This window comes from Benincasa hispida, chromosome 2, assembly GCF_009727055.1.
Source record: "Benincasa hispida cultivar B227 chromosome 2, ASM972705v1, whole genome shotgun sequence".
Classification (NCBI taxonomy): Eukaryota; Viridiplantae; Streptophyta; class Magnoliopsida; order Cucurbitales; family Cucurbitaceae; genus Benincasa; species Benincasa hispida.
This window is the reverse complement of record NC_052350.1, coordinates 42,537,937-42,549,270: the sequence shown is the minus strand read 5'-3', so window position 1 is coordinate 42,549,270 and position 11,334 is coordinate 42,537,937. Positions and strand designations below refer to the sequence as shown.

General features: G+C 39.1%; 1 protein-coding gene across 1 annotated transcript; it reads right to left on the bottom strand.

Annotated features, from left to right (window-relative positions):
- Positions 1–9,765: 9,765 nt before the first annotated feature.
- On the bottom strand, positions 9,766–10,203 carry LOC120072105. Its single transcript, XM_039024518.1, has one exon. The coding sequence runs from the start codon at positions 10,201–10,203 to the stop codon at positions 9,766–9,768; it is 438 nt and encodes a 145-aa protein (XP_038880446.1).
- Between the last annotated feature and the right edge of the window lie 1,131 nt (positions 10,204–11,334).

Genomic DNA, 11,334 nt, shown 5'->3' with positions numbered 1-11,334 from the left:
AAAAAGAGAAAAATGTGGTAGCAAATTGTGCATACTAAGATAATAACATATTTGACCCATCCCATGTGACAAATTTGGATGCGACGGACTTCTTTGAATCTCTTGAAGAGAAAACCAGTAGAATTGATGGAACATCAAGTGTTTCCTTTGACTTTCAAAATATCTAGATTTAATGTTGCTTTTTTTCATCTTCATGTTTTTTTCTTCTCTTGTAGATGTTAACCTTTGTATATTGCAAATGTTGTTTTTCTTATTGTAATTATTTTCTTTCAGTAAACCTGGATGATTTTCATATGTTGGGTGACTAAAAAATGAGTCAAGAAGATCTATGTCAGTGTAACTACACATACAATACTTACAAGTAGAAAATATTTTTCCAAGCTGAACATGTTGGAAGCAAAAGTCAATGCGATATCAGGTTCTGCAAACCTGATTGAAGGCTTTGGAAAAACAAATATTATTTTGCCTAGATGAACAAAATTTACAATTGACAATGTATTGTTCTCTAGTCAATCAAAGAGAAATAATGTGGAATATTTATACTTAATTTCAAAGATATACATTGCAATGATTATCATATTGAGACTAATAGTAAGAATAATGTAGAATATCTATATATCATATCTACTGTCTCAAATGAAAACTAGAAGAGTTGTTTGTTTTATGTTCTAGATTATATTATACTCATATACAAGTAATTGAAACATATTCAATAATGAAACTGAAGTTCATGAATCCAGACATATTTACAAATTGGCATGACCGATTGGGTCATCCAGGATCTATAATGATGAAAAGAATTATTAAGAATTCAAATGGACATCCATTGAAGAGCCAAAAGATTCTTCAATCTAATGAATTATCATGGGATACTTGCTCTCAAGGAAAATTAATAATTAGACCATCACCTGCTAAAATCGAGATTGAATCACTTGCATTTTTAGAATGAATTCATGGTGATATATGTTGGACCTATTAACCAACCAAATGGATCATTTAGATATTTTATGGTATTAATAGATGCATCCAACAGATAGTCACATATGTGCTTATTATCAAGTCGAAATCTTGCATTTGCAAGATTACTTGCTCAAATAATTAAGTTAAGAACACAATTTCCTAATTATACAATTACAATCGTTCGTCTTGATAATGTTGGTGAATGTACATCTCAAGCTTTTGATAATTATTGTATGTCAATTGGGATAAATGTTGAACATCCTGTAGCTTATGTTCATACACCAAATGGTTTAGAATCAATTCATAAAACATTTGCAGTTAATTGCTAGACCATTACTTCTGAGAGCTAAGTTTCCTACATCTATATGGGACATACTATTTTGCATGCATCATCACTTGTACGCGTTAGGCTAGTATCTTATAATAAGTACTCACCATTACAAATAGCTTATGGCCATGAGCTAATTAATATTTTTCATCTGAGAATTTTTAGATGTGTAGTATATGTTCTAATTGCTCCATCAAAATGTACTAAGATGGGTCCTCGAAGGAAGTTAGGAATATATATTGGATATGATTTCCTATTAATTATCAAATATCTTGAACCCTTGATGGATGATGTATTTACTGCATGATTTTCTTATTGTCATTTTAATGAGACAAATTTTCCAACATTAAAGGGAGAATTAAGAAGTTAGAAAAAGAAATTACATAGAATACATCATTATTGTCTCATTTAGATCCCCGTACAGATCAATGGGAATTTGAAGTTCATATGATAACTCATTTGTGAAATATAGCAAATCAGTTATCAAATACATTTATAGACGCAAAGAAAGTAATTGATATCCCAATACAACAAGTTGTCACTAATGAGTTTGGAACACGTCAGAAGCATGGTAGACCAGTGAGTTCCAAAGATAAATATCCTTAAAAAAGAAAAATAATTAATAGTCAAGAAGACTTGGTTGAGGATGTACCCATGAAGAAATCCTCTTACTAGTGAGGAAGGCGAAATACCTAAAGATAATAATGAGATTTCAATAAACTATGTCATGACAGGAATAAGATGGAACCGAACTAATATAGTTATTGACAACATTTTTGCATATAATGTTGCTTTTGATATTATATCTGAAATGAAGATTCTAAACCAAAATTTATTGAAGAATGTTGACATGGAAAAGATTGGTTTCAATGGAAAGAAACAATCGAGGCAGAATTAAACTCACTTTCAAAATGTCAGGTTTTTGGACCAGTAGTTGTGAAACATGTGGGATAAAAAGAGTATTTGTGAAGAAAAGAAATGAAAATTATGAGGTCACAAGATATAAAGCAAGACTAGTCGCATAAGGTTTTTCACAAAGACATGGTATTAATTATGAGGAGACATATTCTCTGGTGGTGGATGTACATATTTATATAGATCTCTTGATAATGATATTTATATGAGAATTCCAGAATGATTTAAGGTACCTAAAATATATAAATCAAATTCCTGGGAATTGATTCAATAAAGTTATAAAGATCGCTATATGGATTGAAACAATCAAGATGAATGTGGTATAATTGCTCGAGTGGATATTTGTTGAAAGAAGATATCAAAACAATGCAATATGTCCATGTATTTTTATACAGAGATCACAGTCTAGATTTTCTGTTATAACTATAAAGGTTGATGATTTAAATATAATTAGAACTTCTGAAAAGCTTCAAAGGCAGTAGAATATCTTAAGAAAGAATTTGAGATGAAAGATCTTGGAAAAACAAAATTTTGTCTTGGCTTGTAAATTAAGCATTTAGCATAAGTGATATTTGTTCATCAGTTAACTTATATAGAAAAAGTTTTGAAAAGATTTTATATGGACAAAGAACATCCATTGAATATTCCAATGGAAGTTCGTTCACTAAATGTGAAGAAAGATATATTTCAATCTCGAGATGATAATGAAGAACTTCTTGGTCTTGAAGTATCATATCTTATTGCAATTGGTGCACTTATGTATCTTGCTAATAAGACAAGACCAGAAATTACATTTTCAGTAAATTTATTAGCAAGATACAATTATTCAACTAAAAGACATTGGAACGAAATTAAGCATATGCTCTGTTATCTCTAAGGAACGATTGATATGGGCTTGTCTTATTCAAATAAATCAAATTTTGATCTAGTTGGTTATGTAAATTCTAGATATTTATCTGATCCACACGAACCTAGATATGAAATAGGTTATCTGTTCGCATGTGGAGGAATTGCTATGTCATGGAAATCAGTGAAACAAACCATAATAACCACTTCCTCAAATCATGTTGAAATTCTTGCAATCCACGAGGCTAGTCAAGAATGTGTATGGCTAAGATCAATAACTTAACACATTTGTTAAACATGTGGTTTGTCTTCTAGTGATGTTGCATGTGGGGTTACAAATATATTCTTTTAAAAGTATAAATTATATAAAATATGTACTCTTTTTCCTTCTTTAGGATTTTTTCCCATGGGGTTTTTTTCGATGCCCTGTAACGACCTGACCCCCTGGGACTTAAGTTAGACCGTTACTAAATACATGCATGCATGGGACTCAAAATGACACTCGGTTATGACGAAATAAATGCTAATTAAATAAGGTAAGTTCAAAAAACTTTCATTAAATTCAAATACTAAAACAATAGTAGGGTACCCATAAATCAGAAAGAAAAAACAATTCTTAAAAGTAAGTTTTAAACATCAAAACTAAAAGTTAAGAGAAATTTGAAAAGAACTTTAAATCTCATGATGCGGAAGCGTAAAAAACTAGTCCCAGTGGCTCGATCACGAATTCTGCTTGTCGATCGCCGGTGCATCTCTACCCTTACCGAAACAACAACATGAGAAAGAATGAGTATAAAATACTAAGTAAGTAACCCCACTACTAGGGTCAGGCTAGGCATCTATGTCCTCTAGATACCCACCTCTGGTGACACATATACACTGCTCTTGTCCTTATGGGACACATATATACATGAAACAAGAAGGAGACTGAGTCCTATCCTACTGTAGTTAAGTATGTCCACTACCTCTGGTGAATCACGAAGGAGACACAAAATGGTGAATCCCGAAGGAGACACAAACTGGTGAGTCTCGAAGGAAACACAAACTGGTGAATCTCAAAGGAAACACAAACTGGTGAATCCCGAAGAAAACACAAACTGGTGAATCCCGAAGGAAACACAAAATCTAATGGGCATCTAACTAATCAATAAGGACATTTTCACAGACTCAACATCATAATCATCACTGTACGAATCTATAACATACATATAAACCTCAACATCATGGCTCTACAACATACACATATACCTCACCATCATGGTTCTACAACATACATGTATACCTCAACATCATCAGATCAAATACAACAATGGAGGCACATACCATCTCATTATAACATTCAAGTGTGTATGTGCATAAATAAATAATTCGGATCTCGTAATAAAACATACTTTAATCATGTTATACTATCAATCTTTCTTGTTGTCATTCTGCCATAACCTTCATTTAACATGCTAGCATACATCTAATGCCTAGTCCGTGGGCAGTTCCAGTAGTAAGATTACTTACCTCAAATTATGCCTAAGTGGCAAGCAATTTAATCTTTTTCCTCGCTTAGATGAATCTTGAATCAAGCTCAAAGTATAGCTTGTTCCAAAACTGGCTTCGATCTCTCAAACAAATGCCTCAATCTAGGCAATTCAATAATAGTGGTTAGAACCTAAAAACCAAACAACTATATTTTAATTTAATCCTTCGAAGGCTTGATATACTTACCAAAACGTTGCTTGGTCCAAAATTAGTTTCGAACTTAAGTTCATTTGCGAACCCAACTTAATCCTTCGCAATGCCTGACAACACACTTCTACCTTAAAATTCCACCAGTGCTCGAATCTATGGCCAGAACACAATGGGTATTAATAGATGAAGCCAAAACTTGATGGATAATAAAAATCTTCAAGAAAACCCATAAAAGTAACATAACCTTACCTAAGTTCCAAAATTTTGGCGACTGGCCACGGGTTCCGGTTGCTGTGATGGGCTGAAGAAGAGGTCGCCGGCCGGACGTGACAAGCCAAGCGAGGACAGCTGGAGCGGTGGTGTGCTTCGACGGAGATGACGGAGACTGACGACGCTACGGGATGAGGCGGGGATTGCATAGCTGAGGCTGGAGCAGATCTGGGCAGCAGCTTCGGTGGTCAGTCGGTGAGCGCGAACGGACAACCAAGTCGGCAGCTGGATCTTGCGAGGATAGACAAGCGGCAAAGGTTTCTTGCAGCATGATTAGGTAGACGAAACGACGTGGACGTGAGGGAGTGGGTGTCACGGCTGTGCGAACGCGAATAGTTGGGATTCTGTAGAGGCGTGGTGCACGGCAGATGCTCAGCGTCCGATCTGGCGGCGACTAGGGTTCTCGACTGAGGAAGAAGAAATTAGGGGGGGGGGGTGTTGGGCGGATGCGTGAGGAAGAAAGGAAAGAGGGTTTTTTTTTAAATAATAATAATAATAATAATAACTAAAAAAGGAAATAAGTTAATTATAATTTAATTCCTTTTTCTTATTCCACTTTATACTAATTAAATTCCTTTCTTTCAAAAGAAAATTAATTCTTGCCATTTAATTTTCAAATTGAATTATTTCACGCCCAACAATTAAATCCCGCACTTACACTTGAAATCCAAAATTCCAAAAATGCCCTCCAACTAATAAAATGTACTGAAATTCCAAATAATAAAGTTACTAAAATTACATTATTACTAAAAAAATGTGCGGTGTTACACTCTTCCTCCTCAAAGAACTTTCGTCCTCGAAAGTTCATCTTGAAAAAGCTCCGTGTACTAGGCCTTCATCTCATTCTCCGCTCTAAGTAGCCTCCTTGAACTGGTGATTTGCCACAGGACTTTCACAAAAGAAATTTCCGGCAGCACAATGTTTTTAACCTTTCTGGCGAAACTCTATAGACTTCTCCTTGTGTAGCAATTGTCATTGAACTGTAAGGCTCAATAGTCAACTACATGGGACGGGTCTATCACATACTTCTTAGCATCGAAACATGGAAGAATTATGAACTGAAGACAGTGTTGGGGGCAATGCCAATCGGTAAGCAACGGGCTAACTCGCTCCAAGACCCGAAAGGTCTAATGAATCTCGGACTAACTTCCCCTTCCTGCCAAACCTCAGAAATACTTTCATTATGGTGCCACTTTAAAGAACACTTTCACACCAATCTACAAATTCCAAGTCCTTACGTCTTTACATCGGCATACTCTTCTGTCTGTCTTGAGCTGTTTGCATACGAGCCCTGATCTTCCTGTATTGCCTCATTCATGGTCTACACCAAATTCACGTCCTAACAATTTCCTTCTCCTACTCATCTCCCAACAACAGGGGACTGTAAACTCTTCCCATTATAAGGCCTCAAAGGGCGACATCCCAATAGTGGACTGGTAAGTCTTATTATAACAAACTCCATTAATGCAAGTGAGCATCCAGCTTTCTGAAAACTCTATGGCACAGGCACGCAACATGTCTTCCAATATCTGATTCAATCTCCTCTGTTTGCCCATCAGTCTAAGGGTGGAAAGCTGTACTGAAGTCTAACCGGGTCCCCAAAGTTACCTGAAGACTTTTCCAGAATTTAGACGTGAAACAAGGGTCTCTATCCGACACGATGGACACGGGCACTCCATGCAATCTCACCACTTCTTCATGTATATCTGAGCCCACTTATTCATTGAAAAGGTGGACTTCCCAGGTATGAAATGTGCTAACTTTGTAAGTCTGTCTACCACAACCCATATCATAGTGAACCCTTTGACTGTCCGAGGCAACCCCACGATGAAGTCCATAGACACATGCTCCCACTTCCATTCTGGTACACTCAATGACTATAACAAGCCTGCTGGTTTTTGCCTCGAGGCTTTCACCTGCTGGCACACCAAGCACTTACTGACGAACTCTGTAACCTCTCTTTTCATATAATTCCACCAGTAATAACGTTTCAGTTCTTGATATATCTTGGTGCTGTCGAGGTGAATCGAAAATAAGGAACTATGAGCCTCTGAAAACAACTCATCTTTAATATCACTAACTGCTAGCACGCACAAATGCCTTTGATAAAGGAGGCCACCTTCCGTTGAAACTGAGAATTCGCCACCCTGGCCTGACTCCACCCTACGAACTCTATCTTCCCGATAAAGGTTGTCACGCTGCGCATTAATAATCTTCTGCCTTAGACTTGGTCGCACCGACAACTGTGCTAACTGTGCCATGACCTTTCCCACAGTCACTGCAATCTCTGCCCTCTCCAGTTCCCTGCACAAGTGAGTCTGTCTGGTAATGAGGGCTGTTGAATGAGCCACCTTTCTGCTTAGAGCATCTGCCACTACATTTGCTTTTCCCGGATGGTACAAAATTTCACAATCATAATCCTTCACCAGCTCCAACCACCTTCTTTGCCTCATGTTTAACTCTTTTTGAGTGAAAAAGTACTTCAAACTCTTGTGGTCGGTGAAGATCTGTATCTTCTCTTCATATAAGTAATGCCTTCAGATGTTGAGAGCAAAAACCACTGCTGCTATCTCCATGTCGTGCGTGGGATAATTCTGTTCATGCTTCTTTAGTTGACGTGAAGCGTAAGCAACTACCCTACCCTGCTGCATCAATACACATCCCAACCCATTCTTGGACGCATCACTGTAAATGACAAAACCACCTGATCCATCCGGTACTGTAAGAACTGGGGTTGAAACCAACCTCTGCTTGAGATCCTAGAAACTGTTTTCACAAGCCTCATTCCAAACAAATGCTGCTCCCTTCCGGGTCAACTGAGTCAATGGGGCGGCTATGCGAGAGAAGTCCTTTGCAAATCGTCTATAGTAGCCTGCTAACCCTAAGAAACTGCGTAACTCACTGACTGTGGTTGGAGGAGCCCAACTCGTAACTGCCTCAACCCTTGCAGGATCCATAGAGATACCTTCCTTCGATACTACATGCCCTAGAAAGGACACCTGCCTCAACCAAAATTCACATTTAGAAAACTTAGCATACAGCTTATTGGCCCTCAACGTCTCCAAAACTTTCTACAAATGCTCCTCATGCTCGACCTCTGTCTTGGAATAAACCAAGATGTCATCAATAAAAACAATCACAAAGGTGTCGAGGAATTCCTTGAACACCCTATTCATCAAATCCATGAACACTACTGGTGCATTCGTCAAACCGAACGACATCACTATGAACTCATAATGTCCATACCTCGAATGAAAAGTTGTCTTGGGTATGTCACTGTCCTTTATTCTTAGCTGGTGGTATCCTGATCGGAGATCAATCTTAGAGAATATCGTAGCTCCCTGCAACTGGTCAAACAAATCATCAATCCTGGGAAGGGGATACTTGTTCTTGACGGTCACCTTGTTCAACTTTCTATAATCAATGCACAAACGTAACGATCCATCCTTCTTTTTCACAAACAAAATAGGTGCACCCCATGGTGACACACTAGGGCGTATGAAAACCTTTGTCCAACTCTTGCAATTGGACCTTCAGTTCCTTCAACTCTGCCGGGGCCATCCTGTATGGAGCCTTCGAAATAGGGGTTGTGCCTGGCTCCAACTCAATAGCAAAATCTATCTCCCGCTGCGGGGGCAGTCTGGGAAGATTCTCTGGAAAAATGTCTGGAAAATCCCTCACTACTGGCTCCGAAGTCAAGGTGACTTCAGTCACTCTAGTAACCACCACACTGGCCATAAAGCCCCAGACTCCTTGGTCGAATAGTCTACTGACCTTCAATGCAGAAATCACTGGAATACGATCCCAACCCCTTTAAACTTAAAACTAGCTCCTGTAGGAGGGTTAAAGATGACCTCCTTACGAGAGCAATCTATGCTGGCATGATTAGCAGCTAACCAATCCATGCCCAATATCACATCAAAATCGCGCATATCTAAAATTATCAAGGTTACAGCTAATGCGCGATTGGCTACCTTTATCTGACATGCTTTTATCTTTTCTATACCTAACATGATCTCTTTTGATGGACTGGAAATGGACAATGCAAATGGCAAAGGTTCTGAGTCTAACATGGCATGCCACACAAATACAGTAGATATAAACGAATGCGAAGAGCTAGAGTCAAATAAAACTAAAGCATGGTGCCCTAAAATGGGAAGTGTACCTATCACCACTGTGCCTGACTTCTCGGCCTCACGTCGAGTGGNGTCAAATAAAACTAAAGCATGGTGCCCTAAAATGGGAAGTGTACCTATCACCACTGTGCCTGACTTCTCGGCCTCACGTCGAGTGGTAGAAAACACCCTACCCTGCTGTTGCTGACGACTCATGCCTCCCTTAAATGACCTTACGGGTTGGCCCCTATGTTCAGACGCGTTCCTCCTCGGGCATCTATTTGACATATACCCCTTCTAGCCACATCGAAAATAGATCCCAGAGCCGGCTAGACAACGTCCCCAATGTCGCTTACCACAAGTGGTACATATTAGCCTATCCTCCCTGCCAGTCACAACTTGGGAACCCTGTTATCCCCACTGACATGAAGCATTCATTATGTTCTGGCTCCTCTGTTGATGCTCAAGAGCCTTGTGTTCAGCCTTCCTTTTCTGACCTACAGAGGTTCCAATCCCGAGCGACCTTCTGTATTCCTCTCCCACCTGAGAGTCAGCATCAATTCTCATGGCAGCCCGTAGTGCTGCAGCATATGTCTTGAGATCCAAGGCATGCACCATCCCTCACAGTCCGCTCCTCAGGCCCTGGATGAATCAATTTGTCCTCGCTGCCTCGGTGGCTACCAGTTCAGGAGCAAAGCGAGACAACTTATTGAATTCCTGCTCGTATTCCTCCACCGACATAACTCTCTGCCTCAAGTTCAAGAATTTTGCCTGTTTGTTGTATCGGATGTTGGCCGAAAAGTACTTCTCATAAAAGCGCTCCTTGAACTGCTCCCAGGTTGCAAGTTCACCACCAGTATCAATCATCTTTTTTGCTGAACGCCACCAGATTTCCACATTATCAGTCAACATGAAGACTGCACATTGAAGCTTGTGCTCTTCCGGGCACCTCATAAAACGGAATATTGTCTCAATAGATGACAACCACATTTCTGCTTTGGTGGGGTCCCCCAACGAGCAATCAAAGGGGCGAGGGTCATACTTCTGGAAATCCCTCAGATGTTTAGCCTCAAGAGACAGACCCTGCATGTCTCTATCCTATGGTCGGGTCTGTTGTAACGGCTCGGGTGGCATCGGTTCCTCCTGAGCCTGGGTCTGGGCAGCCTGTCCTACCAAAGTGTTACGAATCAGCTTCTGCAACTTTCCCATTGGATGCAACAACTTCACTTATTCTAGCTTCCATTTTCTTTTCATCAATTTGGGTCATAGGCGGATTTGGAGCTGCCGGAATAGTCTGGCTACTCTTAGCTCTCTCTGCTTGTATTTTTTCTCTAACTGTCTTTCTTGTTCTAGGTTTAGGTGCCATGTCCTGTCATAAATTCATACGTTAACTAGCTATTTCTAGGTCTTTCTCAGACATCATGCATTTAAAACACTACATCACTATTCTCATATATGCATTGAAACTTTCATTAGTAGAACGTACCTGGCGATGACGAGGGATCCATTACTGGGCCACAGGGACTATCTAGACTTACGTAGTAAGTCAGTCTACAGAACCCAAAACATGGGCTCTGATACCAACTGTAACGACCCGACCCCCTGACTTAAGTTAGGCCGTTACTAAATACATGCATGCATGAAACTCAAAACGACACTCGGTTATGGTGAAATAAATGCTAATTAAATAAGGTAAGTTCAAAAGACTTTCATTAAATTCAAATACGAAAACAATAGTAGGGTACCCATAAATCATAAAGGACAATAAATAAATCTAAAAAAACAATTCTTAAAAGTAAGTTTTAAACATCAAAACTAAAAGTTAAGAGAAACATGAAAAGAACTTTAAATCTCATGATGTAGAAGCGTAAAAAACTAGTCCCAGTGGCTCGATCACGAATTCCGCTTGTCGATCGCCGGTGCATCTCTACCCTTACCTGAAACAACAACATGAAAATGAATGAGTATAAAATACTCCGTAAGTAACCCCACTACTGGGGTCAGGCTAGGCATCTATGTCCTCTAGATACCCACCTCTGGTGAAACATATACACTGCTCTTGTCCTCATGGGACACATATATACATGAAACAAGAAGGAGACTGAGTCCATCCTACTGTAGTTAAGTATGCCCACTACCTCTGGTGAATCCCGAAGGAGACACAAACTGGTGAGTCTCGAAGGAAACACAAACTGGTGAGTCCCGAAGGAAACACAAACT

What these genes read in the sequence shown, in the direction of transcription:
- LOC120072105 (XM_039024518.1), bottom strand. Translation starts at nt 10,203, where the DNA reads ATGCAGGGTCTGTCTCTTGAGGCTAAACATCTGAGGGATTTCCAGAAG.